The sequence below is a fragment of the Pelophylax lessonae genome, assembly GCF_965119305.1.
Source record: "Pelophylax lessonae genome assembly, chromosome: 6".
Taxonomy (NCBI): domain Eukaryota; kingdom Metazoa; phylum Chordata; class Amphibia; order Anura; family Ranidae; genus Pelophylax; species Pelophylax lessonae.
Window position 1 is genome coordinate 118,129,184 of NC_138773.1, and position 18,988 is coordinate 118,148,171.

The 18,988-nt window shown below is 48.5% G+C and overlaps 1 protein-coding gene across 4 annotated transcripts in view; it reads left to right on the plus strand.

Moving 5' to 3' along the window:
• The window catches only part of SMG1 (SMG1 nonsense mediated mRNA decay associated PI3K related kinase), a 795,166-nt gene that overhangs the window by 723,270 nt on the left and 52,908 nt on the right, over positions 1-18,988 (plus strand). For all 4 annotated transcript variants that reach the window (XM_082260927.1, XM_082260924.1, XM_082260925.1 and 1 more), the window contains exon 54: positions 6,820-7,289. In XM_082260927.1, coding sequence (XP_082117053.1) covers positions 6,820-7,289 — 470 coding nt within the window. The remainder of the gene's footprint in view (positions 1-6,819; positions 7,290-18,988) is intronic.

Consider the following 18,988-nt stretch of genomic DNA (forward strand, 5'->3'; position numbering starts at 1 on the left):
TTTCTCTAGCGCTCATCGACAGACGTAGTCCTCGGTGATACACCACCTTCGGGTTATGTTACCTCCGCAGGAGCAGGACTAGACAGGAAATTAAAAAGCTCTGGCCACACCCTAGGGGCAGTCCCAGAGGGTATATCCTCTCTCTCTCTGCCTCAGCAAATCAGTTATTTTCTGTCTAGTTAGGAGTAAGGACCTAGATACCTTGCTGGGATCTTAGGTCCTGGCAAGAAATTTTTTTCTAAAAGGATTTTTGGACAGCTTTTTTTCTCCAGTGTTCCTGTGAGATCTTCAAGCAAGAAAGCTGAACTGGGCGACGGGCTGGATGTTGAGATCCGGTGGTCACCCCAGTTCAGCCTACGAGCGCGTGCAGGCCATAGCTCCGCGCTGAGTCGGCCGCGACAAAGTCCCATTAAAGGACTGAACCCGCGAGTTAAACGTCTCGCTGAAACGCCAAAGACCATGAGTCACGGCGTCTGTATCGGTCGACAGCCCTCCCGCCCCGGTGGAGAGGGGTACTGTCAGGAGTTGGTGCCCGCCTGGTTCCGGTATGGTGAGTAGTATGTTCCCCCTGTTTTCCCTGACGGGTTTTGTGGTGAACGCGGGCCCCTCTCTGTATGGTAAGAAAGAGTTTCTTTCTATCCTATAACATGTCACAAATCCTCCTACTTTGAGTGTGATTTTATGTGTGCAAAAAGCCAGGAGGCTTGGTTTGGTAGCTAACAATCTATTGTATACATGTTTTAAAGATGTAATCTGTGGCATTCTGGGAATCTTATGGGTTAAGTATAAGCTACCTACCAGTCAGAAGCCATGGACATGTAGACTGCCTTCCAAGTCAGATCTCCAGCTAATAGCAGGCCTCCCGAACGGCCATGCGGTCCGCCAGGGCCGGTACCGCCAAACACGCCATATCCCCATGCAGAGAGAGTGTTGTGTGCCTGCAGCACACCGCTAGTCAGCACAGGCCGCCGCCATTTTTTTTGCTGGATCGCACGAGCCGCCATTTTGGCGTAGCCTCGTGTCTCCAGCATGGGGGCGGCCATGTTTTAGGTGATTCTACACCTCGTGGAGCTTGGGGGAGGCGCCGGAAGGCGTACAGAGGGGCGGAGCCGCCTCCTTTCTTCCTGGGCAGCCAGCCAAAAGACTTCCTGTTTGTCTAGGACAGCGCTGTAAGCTGTTGCAGTTCAACTCTGAACATCAAGTGGTGAGCCTGGGGGTCTATCTCTCTCTCTCTCGATCGATAGGGATCCCTAGCAGGTAACACTAAGGGGTTTTTTGTGGCGCTGAGGGTCAAAAAAAAAAAAAAAAAAAAAAAGTTTTTTCTTTACTTTGAATTATATCATCCAGGAAGTAACTGGAGTTATTATGGACCCTGCCACACAGATTCCCCCACCTGTTTCCCTCGAGGGGGCCTCGGGACCCGCCGGTGTACAGAGTATAGAGTCATTTACAGCAATTTTGGAGTCTATGGTGGCTCGGGTGGAGGCGGCCTGTCAGGGACGGGGGTCAAGGAAGCGACCCCCGCCTACCCCTATACTATCTGACACCTCTGACTCTGATTCAGAGATGGTCACTGCAGTTGCAGGTTCCTCTGCAAGGGCTGCTATCCCAGGTAAAGCCCCCTCAGACAGTGAGGAGGACGCTTCTTCTCCTGCTATAATTCAGGAAGAAGCATTGGTGGACGCACTAGTTGTGGCAGTGCAAGAAACCTTAAAACTTGAGGCTTTACCGGCAGAGGCAACTGAAACAGAGAGGCCTTTTGGGACTAATAAGCCCATCAAGACGGCGAAGGCTTTTCCTGTACCTAAATGTTTTGGAAATCAGATTAAAGGAGAATGGGAACATTCTAAACGTACCTTTACTATTTCCAAGCGTATTGCTAGACGCTATCCGTTTGAGGAATCCATCATTAAGAAATGGACGGTACCACCAGTCGTGGATCCGCCTATTTCCAGGCTGAATAAAACCACGGTTATTCCAGTGGAGGACACTTCGTCCTTTAAGGATCCGGTGGATCGAAAGATAGAAGCGGAGTCCCGCACTATCTTTTCTCTGATAGGGTCAGCATTTAGACCAGTAATTGTTATTGGTCTAGTTTCCCAGACACTTACAGAATGGGCGAAGATGGTACGCCAAGATCTTAGGGGAAAAGATATTCCCCAGGAGACATCTGATTTGATAGAACAGATCATACAAGGGCTACGGTTTATCTGTGACGCAGCCTTGGACACTACTCCCTTGTTAGGGCATGCATCTAAGTTAGCAGTGATCCTCAGACGTGTGCTGTGGTTAAAATGCTGGTCAGCTGACCTAGGTTCCAAAAAGACTTTGACCAATCTCCCTTTCCAGGGGAATCGTCTATTTGGAGCCAACCTAGATGAAATCATTAAGGATGCCACCGGGGGCAAGAGTACTTTTTTGCCACAGGCTGCAAAAGCTAAGGAACCTCGCAACAAGCGAGGACCTTTCTTTACCGCCCATAAAGGACGCCCGGCTGGTACTTCCGGGAAAGGCAAGACTCCTCCAGGGGGGTTCAAGAAGGGCTGGTCGGACAAGCAGAGGACCAACCCAGCCAAACCCGAAGTAAAGGAGTACACAGCCTGAAGGTGCGCCCCCACCCAATTTCAGGGTGGGGGGACGTTTTCACCGGTATTCAGGACATTAGATCGAGCATCAACCACTACTACCGGTGCGATTCTTCCCTTCCAACATTTAAGTACAGGAAGCGGTAGTTACCGTTCCCTGTATAGATCTTTTCCTTTACCTTTTCCTAAGATTAGTCCCGATACCTCACAGGAATCGGATCTGATTGACCAGATAGGCCAAGTAGCCTCTAGTCGGGTGACTTCGGTCCCTGAGGTTCAACCAGAAAAGATCACCTTGCCTGATAACTATCAGGTATCTGATAAATGTGTGGGAACAGAAAACGACCAGACTTTCTCGGATGGTCGGGGCCAGATACCTCTAGGGACGCCTGGTTCAGATCCAATCAGCGCCAGTGGTCCTAGAAATTCTAGGCTGGCCTCTTCAAGCCGGCCTGGCCGACTTGGACAGGTTAGTCGCAGACGTTCCGTGGGAACTTCGTCTCAGGGAGTGTCTGTAGTCTCAAGGACCTATTTACCTTCGTGCTTTACAGTCGCTGGTTTTAATGGCCTGGCCATTGAGACCCAAGTACTGAAGGACAGAGGTTTGTCTACTTCTGTCATTCCTACCCTTATTAAAGCAAGGAAAGCGACTTCCAGCAAAGTCTATTATCACACATGGAAGACTTATATTGCGTGGTGCGAATCTTTAGGATTTCCTCCACGTACCTATTCGGTGTCTCGAATATTGGCCTTTTTGCAACAAGGGGTTGAGCAGAAGCTAGCCTTGAGCACCATCAAGGGTCAAGTTTCAGCATTAGCAATCTTCTTTCAGAAACCTTTAGCTACCAAATCCTTGGTGCGGAATTTCATCCAGGGGGTGCGGCACCTGGCTCCTCCAGTCCGCGCGCCCTTACCGCCCTGGGATCTTAATTTGGTTTTGTCGGTTCTACAGAAACCTCCCTTTGAAAACATCAGGGAGATTCCCTTGCTTACTTTATCCCAGAAGGTGGTCTTCTTGGTGGCTATTACTTCTGCTCGCAGGGTGTCAGAACTGGCTGCATTATCATGCCAGTCCCCATACCTAGTGATTCATAGGGATAAGGTAGTACTTCATCCTAAGCCATCTTTTCTTCCTAAGGTGGTTTCAGATTTTCATCTGAATGAAGATATTGTACTACCTTCCTTGTGTCCTCAGCCCAAGCATCATCGGGAACATGCGTTGCATTCCTTGGATGTGGTTCGGGCAATCAGGGTATACCTGAAAGCTACGGAATCATTCCGTAAGACGGATTCACTTTTTGTGATCACGGATGGCCCCAGAAAGGGTTTGCCTGCATCTGCCGCGACCATTGCCAAATGGATTAGACAAACGGTGGTACAGGCTTATTCTATTAAGGGTCAGAGTCCTCCGTTCCCTGTTAGGGCGCACTCCACTCGAGCGCTCAGTACTTCCTGGGCCTTTCGCCATCAGGCGTCAGTGGTCCAGGTATGTAAGGCGGCCACTTGGTCGTCGGTACATACCTTTACTAAATTCTATAAAATTGATGTGACGGCATCGGCGGATGCCTCATTTGGCCGCAAGGTTTTGCAGGCCGCAATTTGAGGAGACCGGTGGTCTACCTCGAGGGTTTTTTTTTTCTGTTTGAAAATTTTTTTTGTTGAGTCTCATCATTAAGGATGAGCATTGTAAACTTCTAGTTGGCACCGGTTGGGCCTTCTAGATTGGGATTTGATTTCCATTTTCCCACCCCTCAGTTGTGATACTGCTCTGGGACGTCCCGAAGGTGGTGTATCACCGAGGACTACGTCTGTCGATGAGCGCTAGAGAAAAATGGATTTTTGTAAAATCTTACCGTAAAATCCTTTTCTCTTAGCTCATCGACAGACGTAGTCCCCGCCCCTCTGTTTTGGAGTTGGGTTGGGTTAAATTCTCTAAGCACTGCTTTTTCACATAACTGATTTGCTGAGGCAGAGAGAGAGAGGATATACCCTCTGGGACTGCCCCTAGGGTGTGGCCAGAGCTTTTTAATTTCCTGTCTAGTCCTGCTCCTGCGGAGGTAACATAACCCGAAGGTGGTGTATCACCGAGGACTACGTCTGTCGATGAGCTAAGAGAAAAGGATTTTACGGTAAGATTTTACAAAAATCCATTTTTTTTTAACATTTGCGGCCAATTTGTTTTATGCTACATATGTTTGGTAAAAAAAAATCGCAAAAAGCGTATTTTGATTGGTTTGCGCAAAAGTTATCGCGTTTACTAACAAAGGGAAAGATTTTTGTCTTTTTTTTTAACGCGTAATGGCGGCGATCTGCGATTTTTTTTTTTTTTTTTTTTTTTTTTTTTCGGTACTGCGACATTGCGGTGGACAGATCGCACCCTTGACTGACATTTTTGTCACTTTTGGGGTTACCAGTGACATTACTACAGTAATCAGTGCTATAAATATGCACTGTTACTGTAAAATTACACTGGCAGTGAAGGGGTTAGCTTTTTTTGAGAGGGAGGGGGTTATGTGTGTCTCTAGGGGCGTGCTTCTAACTGTGATTGGCTGTGGCTTGAGGTGTAGGAACAGTGATCAACGGTCCTACATAGAAGAACCGTATGATCACTATTCCTACACGGGAGAATCAGAGGTGGCTTGTTTACATCAGCCGCCTGCCTTTCTCCCTCTCCACCGACGATCGCGAGTGACCGGCGGACGATCGGGTCCGCCGGTCACACGTGCGGGGACCGCGCCTCCGGCGGCGCGCGCTCGCTCCTGAGACCTTCAGAGGCTAGCGGCGTAGTACTACGTCGCTTTGCCTGTGAGGGGCTGACCACCGCAGTAAATAGTCGTGCGGCGGTCGGCAAGTGGTTAAAAAAAATCTTTGGTTGCTTTCGCAGTATGCTTTGGATCATTGTCCATCTGCACTGTGAAGTGCCGTCCAATGAGTTCTGAAGCATTTGGCTGAATATGAGCAGATAATATTGCCCGAAACACTTCAGAATTCATCCTGCTGCTTTTGTCAGCAGTCACATCATCAATAAATACAAGAGAACCAGTTCCATTGGCAGCCATACATGCCCACGCCATGACACTACCACCACCATGCTTCACTGATGAGGTGGTATGCTTTGGATCATGAGCAGTTTCTTTCCTTCTCCATACTCTTCTCTTCCCATCACTCTGGTACAGGTTGATCTTGGTCTCATCTGTCCATAGGGTGTTGTTCCAGAACCGTGAAGGCTTTATTAGATGTTGTTTGGCAAACTCTAATCTGGCCTTCCTGTTTTTGAGGCTCACCAATGGTTTACATCTTGTGGTGAACCCTCTGTATTTACATCTTGTGGGGAACCCTCTCTTGATTGTTGACTTTGACACACATACACCTACCACCTGGTGTTATTGATCTGGCCAACTGTTGTGAAGGGTGTTTTCTTCACCAGGGAAAGAATTCTTCGGTCATCCACCACAGTTGTTTTCCGTGGTCTGCCGGGTCTTTTGGTGTTGCTGAGCTCACCGGTGCGTTCTTCTTTTTAAGGATGTTCCAAACAGTTGATTTGGCCACATCTAATGTTTTTGCTATCTCTCTGATGGGTTTGTTTTGTTTTTGTTTTTTTCAGACTAATGATGGCTTGCTTCACTGGTAGTGGCAGCTCTTTGGATCTCATATTGAGAGTTGACAGCAACAGATTCCAAATGCAAATAGCACACTTGAAATGAACTCTGGACCTTTTATCTGTTCCTTGTAAATGGGATAATGAGGGAATAACACACATGCCATGGAACAGCTGAGCAGCCAATTGTCCCATTACTTTTGGTCCTTTAAAAAGTGTGAGGCACATATACAAACTGTTGTAATTCCTACACTGTTCGCCTGATTTCGATGTAAATACCCTCAAATTAAAGCTGAAAGTCTGCAGTTTAAGCACATCTTGTTTGTTTCATTTCAAATCTATTGTGGTGGTGTATAGAGCCAAAAAGATTAGAATTGTGTCAATGTCCCAATATTTATGGACCTGACTGTATTTTTTAAAGCATTCCTTCACAGCTACCTAAAACATTTCTACAGTACTATATGTGTCTGGGTTTGCTTTTTTATTTTTTATTTTGGCATGCACGGTTCACCAAGGGAAACCTGATAGTTGTGTTTTTTTTTTTTTTTTTCTTCAAAGGGTTTTAATTGGTCAGGTTTTTGATGGTTTTACTTCTACCTGCTACATATGAAATTTGCTTTTGCTTTCTCTACACAGGGAAATGCCCAATTGATGAACAAACTCCTGTTAATGGACCTGTACAGCTGGTCAATGTAAAAACAATGTACAGAAACTCTTGCTTTAGTGAAGACCAGATGGCCAAACCAATCAAATCTTTTACAGCTGACTTTGTGAGGCAACTCTTGATTGGCTTACCTACACAGGCTCTCGGACTGACGTTGTGCAGCTTCATCAGTGCTTTGGGTGTGGATGTTATTGCCCAAGTGGAAGCCAAAGACTTTGGGGCAGAAAGTAAAGTTTCCGTTGATGAGCTCTGCAAAAAGGCAGTGGAGCACAACATTCAGATCTCCAGATTTTCCCAGCTAGTGATGAACAGAGCTACTGTCCTAGCCAGCTCTTATGACACTGCCTGGAAGAAACAAGACTTAGTGCGCCGTCTAGAAACAAACATTGCTTCCTGTAAAACCAGTATGCAGCGTGTGCAGCTTCACATTGCAATGTTTCAGGTAATTTTCCTGCAGCTTAATAATAAATGTATGCTTATATATTTTTTTGGACATTAAATGTTTACACTTAAAATGAACTTGCAGACCAGTTAGACTGGGAGCAAATAGTTTAGTTGTGATAGGATAACTTTACAGTGTTAACGTTTACCAGAAAATGCATTTATCTTAGTCTCATTTTTTTTTTCCTTTAAAAATAACAAACTTGGTATACTACCTGCTCTGTGCAATTGGTTTTGCACAGAGCAGCCTGGATCCTCCTCTTCTCTGGTCCCTCTTCGGCTCTCCTATCGCGTGCCCCAACAGCAAGCAGCTTGCTAGAGGGCACCTGAGCTGAGCTGCAGCTTTGTGTGTCCATTCAGTCATGGTGCCCCATTTCGGCTCCACCCCCTCTCTCTCCTGTTTGGCTGAGTTTGATTGACAGCAGCGAAAACTATTGGCACCACTGCTGTGCCTCAGACAATCAGGAAAGTCCCGGACGGCCAAGGAACTTGTGGACATCGCTGGAGAGAAATGAGGCTCAGGTAAGTATTAGGGGGCCTGAGGAGGGCTGCTGCACACAGAAGGCTTTTTTATCTTAATGCATAGAATGCATTAATATCTTAATGCATAGAATGCATTAGGATAAAAAAAACCTTCTGACTTTACAACCACTTTAAAGTGGATGTAAACCCTATTCATGAAATTTGACCTGGGCACATATATCTGTACAGTTTACTTATCTCTCTCCAAAACCCTAAGTCCCGTGTCTTTCTGCTGCTCCGTTCCTCTTTTATCAGCGTGATAACTTGTGACAAGTTCTCCGACACAGGAGATAAAAGCAGCTGGAAATTTGTGTTGGGGTGGGTGCATAGAGATAGATTAGCAGAGTGCTGGTCTATTCACAGCACAGATCTGCATGTTTCTTCCTTCCTCTGCCTTTGTGGAGGGGAGTGTCTGCCTTTCCTCCAATCAGCTGTCTGTGTATGCCAAAACTCCACACCCAGTGCTGAAATAGCAAGAAAAAAATTCCTAACACGATGCTCAGTTTCTAAGCAGTGTACCAAGCTGAAGATGACAGATATACAAATAAAACTTATGTAGGGAGATTTGTTTCATCTGTGTATCATCTGAGTCTGTTCACTTCACTGGGTATATGGGCGGGTTTACATCCACTTTAATTGTACAGGACACAGGATCTGTAGTCCTAGACCATGAGGTATATGCTACTACCTTCAGGTAATTGGACACTAGCCAAAGCTTTGCTGTAAGTGCCCCCCATTTCACCTTCATAGAACCCCACTCCATGGAATTTCAGTTTTTTGCTAATGTCCTTAGGCGATGGACCTCCTCCTCTTACAACTGTTTTTTTTATTTTTCTTTACTGATTCACTTGACACTTCTATCAAGATCCAACAGCTTTTTGCCTCAGAGCTCCCTAGCAGTTTCTGGATCAGTTGCCCTCAATGTATATCTTGGGAACCATACCTAGACCTAGCATTAGTGTGGTTGGTTTGTAATCTTTGCTTTGGGCACAGGATCTTGCATTCTGTGCTTATCTTGGCACACCATGCAGCAGGTATAAATAGCCAAAGGGTGCTGTACAGGTCCAAGGCTGTAATCACTCCCTATAGCACTTCGGGTCCCCCTTCATGGGTATGTTCACTGTGATGGATGAAGTTTGGTCCCCCTCCAGGAACCTTTTGTGTCGTTAGGTTTAAAGTAGAACTAAAGGCAAACATTTTTTTACATTTTGCATAGAGCAATGGAGGATTATAAACCCTGCCAGGTTTTTTCCCATTGGGGAGGTTTTCCTTCTATGTGAGGGAGTCCCTGGTTTGCGATCTTACTTTTCTGGGGACACCCTAAAATTTTTTTTTATACTTTCAGTTATAACAGTAAATATAACAAACCGGAATGGTGAATCACTCTAAAAGGGGGACCAGTCGCAGAAAAAAAAATCTAACCGCTGTTCTAATCTCTCTCTACTCTATCAAAAACTAAAAAAAAAACGTTTGCCTTTAGTTACAGTGCCTTGCGAAAGTATTCGGCCCCCTTGAACTTTGCAACCTTTTGCCACATTTCAGGCTTCAAACATAAAGATATAAAACTGTAATTTTTTGTGAAGAATCAACAAGTGGGACACAATCATGAAGTGGAACGAAATTTATTGGATAATTCAAACTTTTTTAACAAATAAACTAAAAAATTGGGCGTGCAAAATTATTCAGCCCCCTTAAGTTAATACTTTGTAGCGCCACCTTTTGCTGCGATTACAGCTGTAAGTCGCTTGGGGTATGTCTCTATCAGTTTTGCACATCGAGAGACTAACATTTTTGCCCATTCCTCCTTGCAAAACAGCTTGAGCTCAGTGAGGTTGGATGGAGAGCGTTTGTGAACAGCAGTTTTCAGTTCTTTCCACAGATTCTCGATTGGATTCAGGTCTGGACTTTGACTTGGCCATTCTAACACCTGGATATGTTTATTTGTGAACCATGCCATTGTAGATTTTGCTTTATGTTTTGGATCATTGTCTTGTTGGAAGACAAATCTCCGTCCCAGTCTCAGGTCTTTTGCAGACTCCATCAGGTTTTCTTCCAGAATGGCCCTGTATTTGGCTCCATCCATCTTCCCATCAATTTTAACCATCTTCCCTGTCCCTGCTGAAGAAAAGCAGGCCCAAACCATGATGCTGCCACCACCATGTTTGACAGTGGGGATGGTGTGTTCAGGGTGATGAGCTGTGTTGCTTTTACGCCAAACATAACGTTTTGCATTGTTGCCAAAAAGTTTGATTTTGGTTTCATCTGACCAGAGCACCTTCTTCCACATGTTTGGTGTGTCTCCCAGGTGGCTTGTGGCAAACTTAAAACTATACTTTTTATGGATATCTTTAAGAAATGGCTTTCTTCTTGCCACTCTTCCATAAAGGCCAGATTTTTGCAGTATACGACTGATTGTTGTCCTATGGACAGAGTCTCCCACCTCAGCTGTAGATCTCTGCAGTTCATCCAGAGTGATCATGGGCCTCTTGACTGCATCTCCTGGTCAGTCTTCTCCTTGTCTGAGCTGAAAGTTTAGAGGGACGGCAAGGTCTTCGTAGATTTGCAGTGGTCTGATACTCCCATTTCAATATTATCGCTTGCACAGTGCTCCTTGGGATGTTTAAAGCTTGGGAAATCTTTTTGTATCCAAATTTAAACTTCTCCACAACAGTATCTCGGACCTGCCTGGTGTGTTCCTTGTTCTTCATGATGCTCTCTGCGCTTTAAACGGACCTCTGAGACTATCACAGTGCAGGTGCATTTATACGGAGACTTGATTACACAAAGGTGGATTCTATTTATCATCATTAGTCATTTAGGTCAACATTGGATCATTCAGAGATCCTCACTGAACTTCTGGAGAGAGTTTGCTGCACTGAAAGTAAAGGGGTTGAATAATTTTGCATGCCCTATTATTCAGTTTTTTATTTGTTAACAAAGTTTGAAATATCCAATAAATTTCATTCCACTTCATGATTGTGTCCCACTTGTTGATTCTTCACAAAAATTTACAGTTTTATATCTTTGTTTGAAGCCTGAAATGTGGCAAAAGGTTGCAAAGTTCAAGGGGGCTGAATACTTTCGCAAGGCACTGTATACTTTATGGTAAGACAGGGTTTCCCTGTAATCCTGGCAGATTTCCTGTTTTACATGTGGGGTGTTTGTTTTCTTAGTATGTTGTCATGTTCACCCACCTTTTACGCCGGGAATGCAAGAAACCCATTTGCTTCTCCAGTACACACACAGGGCATCTGTCAGCACATACGTTCTTTCAGCTTCCTTCCCAGAGACACAAAAGCCCTCTCATTCTACATTCATTTCATTAACACCCCACAGGGGATTCCCCCCTCACTTAGCAATGGCGAAGGTAAGACGCAGATAAAGAGGGTCTAATAGCACTTGGCTATGGACAGCAGTGAGAAAAACTAGCAAAATACTGAGGTTAATAGCTGCTGTTCTGCACCGGAGCAAATTCCTAGGTGAGCGCAGCTCCTTTCCTCTAATTGTAGCTCCTTCTCAGGTGCTCAACAGGCAACTCCCCTTGGTCCAACGCCTGCCTACTGAGGTAATCTGCCTGCCAGTTTTCCACCCTGGGAATGTGTACGGCGGAGTGGGCTGGAACGAACCGTTCTGCCCACCTTAGAATGTCCGCTACCTCCAGGACCCTTATTGTGCCCCCCCCCCCCCGGTGATTGGCATAAGCCATGGCTGTGGCATTGTCCGATTGTATGTGCACTGGACATCCCTGAAGACGATCCGTTCAATGGTCCAGACAGTCTGATCGCTCGGAGTATCAATACATTGATCGGTAGTCTGGACTCTTCCAGTGTCCAGATCCCGTGAGCAGAATGTTTGCCGAGGACGCCTCTCCAGCCCGTGGTGATCACTGTCCAAAACAAGGGGAGGACGGATTTTCCCCAGAAAAAGCGCCCAAAAACTAAGCCGCCATATCAGGGACTCCAGCTCAATTCCACACAAGAATCCTCCAGAAGGAAATTCTTCTCAAATGAAACAAAAATCCAAATGCCCTGGACAATCGGATCCAGCTGAGCCAGATGACCAGGGAGTCCCTGATTTGGTGGCTTCGATCCCCGATGTTCAAAGAAGAGAAATGCTTCCTTCCTATATATTGAACAATTGTCACCACTGATGCCAGTCTGTCCGGGTGGGAAGGGGTTCTCGCCAGGTTTTCTGCTCAAGGAGTCTGGTCCCTGGAAGAATCCAGGTTACCGATGTACTGGAGCTGAGAGCGATCAGACTTTGCCTAGTCCACTGGACAGAGTACCTTCGGTGTTGTCCAGTGCGTGTTCAATCGGACAATGCCACGGCCGTGGCTTATGTCAATCACCAAGGGGGCACTAAAAGTGTCCTTTCGGCCTTGAAAGTGGCTGGCATCCTTCCGATGGGCGGAACACTTAATTCCAGCTCTCTCTGCTGTTCACATTTCAGGAGTGGAAAATTGGCAGACGGATTTCCTCAGTCGACAGACCTTGGATCAAGGGGAATGGTCTCTCCATGCAGGGGTGTTCCAGCAGTTGTGCCTTCATTGGGGCACTCCAGATGTAGATCTGTTGGCGTCTCGGATCAACAGAAAAGTGCAAAGGTTTGTGGCCCACTCCCGGGACCCTCTGGCAGACGCCACAGACACGCTGGTGGCCCTGTGGTGTCAGTATCGGCTGATGTTTGCCTTTCCTCCTCTCAAGTTGCTGCGAAGGGATGCGGAAGGGATGCCGGTCATTCTTGTGCCTCCGGACTGGCCTCGCTGAGCTTGGTACGCCGACTTGGTCAGGCTAATAGCAGAAGCTCCTTGGAGACTTCCCCTCAGGGAGGATCTACTGTCTCAAGGACCAATCTTCCATCCTGCTTTACATTTGATGGCTTGGCTGTTGAAAGCCAGGTGCTGAAGGATAGGGGATTGTTTGCGTCAGTGATTCCTCCTCTGCTTAAAGAAAGGAAAGCGACTTCTAGGAAGATCTATCATCGTACATGGAAGTCGTATATTGCGCGGTGTGGGTCTCTTGGGGTTCCCCCTCGCTCTTACTCTGTGGCTTGGATTTTGGCTTTCCTTTAGCAGGGAGTTGATCAAAAGTTAGCCTTGAGTACTAGCAAGGGTTAGGTTTCGGCCTTGGCAATTTTCTTCCAAAGGCCACTAGCCACCCATTCCCTGGCGCGTAGCTTTATCCAGGGGGTGCGACACTTGTCACCTCCGGTGCGACTTCTGTTTGCCACCTTGGGACCTTAATTTGGTACTGTCGGTTCTCCAGAAATCTTCTTTTGAATTTATTCGGGAGATTCCTCTGCTTACCTTATCCCAGAAGGTGGCCGCCTTGGTAGCTATTACTTCTGCGCGCAGGGTGTTGTTACTGGCAGCGTTCTCCTGTCATTCTCCCTATCTGGTGGTACTTTGTCCAGATCCGTCCTTCCTTCCGAAGATGGTTTTCACTTAAATGAGGACATCATGTTACCCTCTTTGTTTCCTAAGCCTAAACATCCTTGCACTACATACTTTGGATATGGTTTGGGCACTCAGGGTGTACTTGGCGACTACTGAGTCTTTTCGAAAGTCAGATTCGCTCTTTGTATTCCCGGATGGCCCAAGGAAAGGGCTGCCTGCGTCTATTGCGACTATATGTGCAGGCTTATTGGATTAAGGATCAGGTTCCACCTTTCCCTGTTAAGGCGCATTCTACTCGGGCGCTTAATGCTTCCAGGGCTTTTCGCCATCAGGCATCTGTGCTTCAGGTTTGCAAGGTGGCTACCTTTCACAAAGTTTTACAAGGTGGATGTGCTAGCATCTGCAGATGCCTTTTTTGGCTGCAAAGTTTTTCAGGCTGCCGTTTAAGGGTGTATTAGTCTCCTTTGAGGGTGTTTAATGTTTGTTCAGGTGGGTCTCATCTTGTTGCTCCAAGGAGTCCTATGTTGACTGGTTGGCTATGGTTTAGCCTTGGGGAATTATTTTTCTGCTGTTCCCACCCCTCATTTTTATGGCACTGCTTTGGGACGTCCCTACTGATATGAAGATTAGAGACTGAGTCTGTCAAAGAACGATGGAGAAAATTGGATTTTTGTCTTAACGTAAAATCCTTTTCTCTGAGTTCATTGATGGCCGTAGTACCCACCCCTCTATTTGAGTTGGGTTGTTATTATATTCTCTGACACTGCTTTGATACAAAACTGACATCCTATAGCAGGGAGAGAGGGTATACCCCCTGGGACTGCCCAAAGGAATAGCCAGACCTTTTTTCTGCCTAGTGTCCTACTCCTGTAGGGGGCAGTATAACCCTACTGATATGAAGATCAGAGACTGCGTCCATCAATGAACTCAGAGAAAAGCATTTTATGCTAAGACAAAAATCCAATTTCTCTTACGTCCTCCGACAGTCGCCGCCTCTCCATATTCGTCACAATGGGTAATTGACCTTTGCTCCGTAGGAGTAGCTAGGCAACAGAATATGTCAATATTAAAGCTTTTAGCATATCCCACCCCCAGGGGGTGGTCCCCTCAGTCAATACCCTCCTGCTTCCTGTATCCATACCTCAGTTTCATTGTCTAGCTATCAGGAGTAGCAGGCTGTTTCTGTGCTGGGGCTTTTTGTCTCAGTCTTTATCTTCTTTTTGATTTTATTTGAGTGTTTTTCTCTATCTTTACTTAGCTGTTTATTTTTTCAGCATTAGTTAGTTCTTCTGATGAAGAGGATCGTGCGGGCTGGGTCTCGGGCTGGCCCCCCTGGTCGCAGGTTGTGGGCCAGTGGCTTCCCAGCCTGCCATCGAGCGTTCAGTCAGGTTTTTTCCTGGCATGTGTGAACGACCCATCCCTGTTCGCTGCAGGGATGCTGTGGTGAGGTGGCTACCTCACTGGACGCCATGCGGTTTCGCACCGCAGTTCTGCTGCATCCTGGCTGCGACTCTCCCTGTCCTCTGTGCAGCGGCTTGATCGCTTGTGCGGGCTCCCCACGCCATTCAGAAGGTAAGTGTACTCTGTGTGGGGACCTGTCTGTTTAGTGGGTGTCAGTCTGGGACTGTGTAACCCTGCATTCTGTACACACTATTGGGCTCCCTGTCTGTTTTGCTGCTTCTGTGGGCTGCAAGGAGGGGGGCCATCCTACACTGTGCTGTGTTGCAAGTGGTGTATTTTCTCTGTGTGACAGGCTGTATGCTGTGGGGCATGGTGTGACACGTTATGCATACTTGCGGCGGCCGCTGCGGTCCGCCATTTTTTTATTATTAGCTTATGCTGGCCATTCCTGTGTGAGGAGAGCGGCGCTTTTGCAGTCCCCCACCGGCGGCCATGTTTGTGGAGCCTTCCATAGGCTTTATAGGAGCGGTCTGTATTACATCACTTCCTTTGCCCTGAGACCAGCGATCGATGCAGCAGCCTGAGGGATCTCTCCAGGTTTATCTTCCTTATTCCTGTATTCATTGCCTAAGTTTGTTGTACTTCTCCCTGTGGGGGTCGGTGTGTGCTGTGTGTGTGGTGGGCTGCGCTGCCGCGCTCTTAAAGGGACAGTACCCCTTTTTTCCTGCAAAATTTTGGGGCATGGATTCTCAGGAAAGCAAATTTCCTCCCACTTTAGTGGGGGGGCCAAGGGTCTGCTGCTTCCCCCGAAGGGGGCGATTTGGCTACCATTGTGGCTAACCTAGCTGCTCAGGTGCAGATGCTTGTGGCTGCTCAATCCACAAAACGGCCCAGAGTTTCAATTTCCTCTGATTCAGAGGGCGATGGTGATGGGGCTGCTATGGCTGGGGTCCCCTTATCGGGGTCCCGTTCATCCCTGGACCTTGTAGGGTCGGCAGGGGAGGCAGAGGTTGAAGGGGTTGATGATTCTCCCCCTGGCTCGTCTGAAGAGCTTGCAATCATGGATGAATTGGTTGCTTCTATCAAACACTGCATTTGCAGGATGAACCATGTCCTCCTGCCGTCCTGGCCTCTTATGGGACGCAGCGGAGACGCAAATCATCGCAGGTTTTTCCTTGAAGCACTGAGGATTTTCAGCGCGCTGTTAGTGAACAATGGCGCAATATAAAGAAGCCTTTTGCTGTGCCAAGTAGGTTCAAGCTGCGTTATCCCTTCACACCCGCCACTGATGAACGTTGGTGTGTGCCGCCTCCGGTGGATCACGCGGTGGCGGTTTTGAATAAATCTACTGCGATTCCGGCGGAGGATACCCCGGTGTTCCGGGATCCCACGGACAGGAGACTGGAGTCTCTTGCCCGCCATACTTACTCGGTTACTGGTTCCATGCTTACAGCTATTTTTGCTTACCCTATGGCAGCTCAGGCTGTCGCGGATTGGACGCAGGTGCTCAGGCGCGTCCTGGTGGCTGATTCTGCCCCGCCGACAACGTTGGCTATGGTAGATCAAATTCATCAGGGTGTCATGCATTTGTGTGATGCGGACTTAGATTTAGTCCCTTTGGCTGCACGTGTGCACAGCGTGGCGGTGTTGACACGCCGCTTGATTTGGCTGTAATGTTCCTCTGAGGACCAATCTTCTCGCAAAACTCTGGCTAATCTACCTTATACGGGATCTCGCCTTTTTGGCGACTCCTTGGATACGCTGATAAAGGGGATCACTGGGGGTAAGAGCACGCTCTTGTCCCAGTCCCACAAGGCTAAGGTTGCTCAAGGTAAGAAGCATGCTTCATTTAGGCCCACTCAGGGGTCCTTTCGTGCCTTTCGGTCGCACTATAAGGGCAAACCCTTCAAAGGCCAAGGCTCCCAAAAGAAGCCATTGACAGGTAAGCAAAAGTCCGGCCAGTCCGGATCCGCTGCCCATAACAATGCGGCCTGAAGGGGCGCCCTCACCCAGTTCTGGGGTGGGGGGACGTTTGCTTGGTTTTCTTCAACCCTGGCTGGCCCACGTTCGGAACAGGTGGGTTCAGGAGATCGTTCGATCCGGTTACAAGATCGAGTTTCTCTCTCGGCCGGCGAGCAGATTTTTTCCCTCAAATCTTCAACTGTCTCCGGAGCGTTTGTGGGATCTGCACCTGGGGGTGCGGGACCTGCGGGCTCAGGGAGTGGTGGTTCCGGTGCCTCATCGGGACAGATTTCGGGGCTTTTACTCCAATCTGTTCACTGTGCCCAGAAAGGAGGGCAAAGTACGTCCGATTCTGGACTTAAAAGCTCTGAACCGCTTTGTGCGGGTTCGCAAGTTCCGCATGGAATCCCTGCGCTCGATGGTGGCTGCTCTAGTTCCGGGAAAATTCATGGCCTCCATCGATTTGAAGGATGCGTACCTTCACATCCCCATTTTCGAGGGTCACCAGAGGTACCTTCGATTTGCCATTGCGGAGGATCATTATCAATTCGTGGCATTGACCTTTGGTCTCGCTTCGGCTCCGCGGGTGTTCACCAAGGTGCTTGCACCGGTTCTGGCCTTATTGAGGGCCCAGGGCATCTCGGTCCTGGGGTATCTGGACGACATTCTGGTTCGGTCTGCGACCAGTCAGGGTCTGGTGAAAGACCTGTCCGTCACGATACAAACTCTGCAGGAATTTGGTTGGACGATAAACTTTCCAAAATCGACGCTGTGTCCGTCGGTTCGTCTTCCCTACCTGGGAATGATTCTGGACTCTGTTCAGGCGAAGGTCTTCCTGCCGGAGGACAAGCTCAGGACACTTCAGGAAGAAGTCAGGTCCCTCAGGGACGTTCCGTGCTCGTCCCTCCGGACGAGCATGCGGTGTCTGGGATTGATGGTCTCGGCCTTCGAGGCGATTCCCTTTGCACAGTTTCACACGAGGGGTCTCCAAGCGGAGATCCTGTCCAGGTGGGACGGGCGACCTCAATCTCTGGATCTTCAGATCTCGTTGAGTCCTCGCACCAGAAGGGATCTTCTGTGGTGGCTACAATCCCCGGCGGTGTCGGGGGGCAAGTCTTTTCGCCCTCTTTCGTGGACGGTGATCACCACGGATGCCAGCCTGTCGGGCTGGGGTGGTGTTCTGGGCGTTCTGTCCGCCCAGGGTACTTGGTCGGAGGGGGAATCCTCCCTTCCAATCAACATTCTGGAATTGCGGGCGATAAATCTCTGCCTTCGGCGTTGGACGGACAGGCTTCAGGGCCGTCCGGTTCGGGTGCAGACGGACAATGCCACAGCGGTGGCCTACATCAACCACCAAGGGGGCACCAGGAGTGCCCGAGCGGCTCGGGAGGTGGCCGACATTCTATCTTGGGCCGAGACGCACGTCCCGGCGATATCGGCAGTTCACATTCCGGGGGTGAAGAACTGGCAGGCAGATTATCTGAGTCGCCAGACCCTGGACCAGGGGGAATGGTCACTCCACCCGGATGTCTTCCAGATGTTGTGCGCGAAGTGGGGTCTTCCGGATGTGGACCTGTTCGTGTCTCGTCTGAACAACAAGGTGGGAAGGTTCGTGGCAAGGACGCGCGATCCTCGGGCAGACGCGTTGGTGGCTCCGTGGCATCAATATCGCCTGATGTATGCATTCCCACCGATTCAGCTGCTATCCAGGTTCCTTCGCAGGTTGTCCTCGGAACCGCTCACGGTGATTCTGGTGGCGCCAGACTGGCCTCGACGGTCTTGGTACGCAGACCTCGTGAATCTGGCGGTCGACGCTCCATGGCGTCTGCCTCTTCGAGAAGATCTTCTGTCTCAAGGACCGGTATTCCATCCTGCTTTACAGTCGCTGGCTTTGACGTCCTGGCTGTTGAAACCGAGGTCCTGAGGGATAGGAGTCTCTCCCCTGAGGTCATTCACACTTTGATCAACGCTAGAAAGACCTCCTCGGGGAAGGTTTACTACCGTACTTGGAAGGCCTATTTTGCCTGGTGTGAGTCCAGGGGGTTTTCCCCTCGCTCATACTCGGTGTCTAGAGTGTTGTCTTTCCTTCAAACGGGTGTGGATCAGCGTTTGGCGTTGGCCACGATTAAGGGTCAGATTTCTGCGCTGGCCGTTCTTTTTCAACGTCCTGTGGCGTCTAACTCCTTGGTTAGCACCTTTGATCAAGGGGTGCGACACCTGGTCCCTCCTAGGAGGGAGCCTTTGCCTCCATGGGACTTGAACCTCGTTCTGTCCGTGTTGCAACATGCTCCTTTTGAAAAGATCAGGGAGATCTCGTTGCCCATATTGTCTAAGAAGGTCGCTTTTTTGGTGGCGATCACTTCGGCTCGCAGAGTGTCGGAGCTGGCGGCCTTGTCCTGCAGGTCTCCGTATTTGGTAAA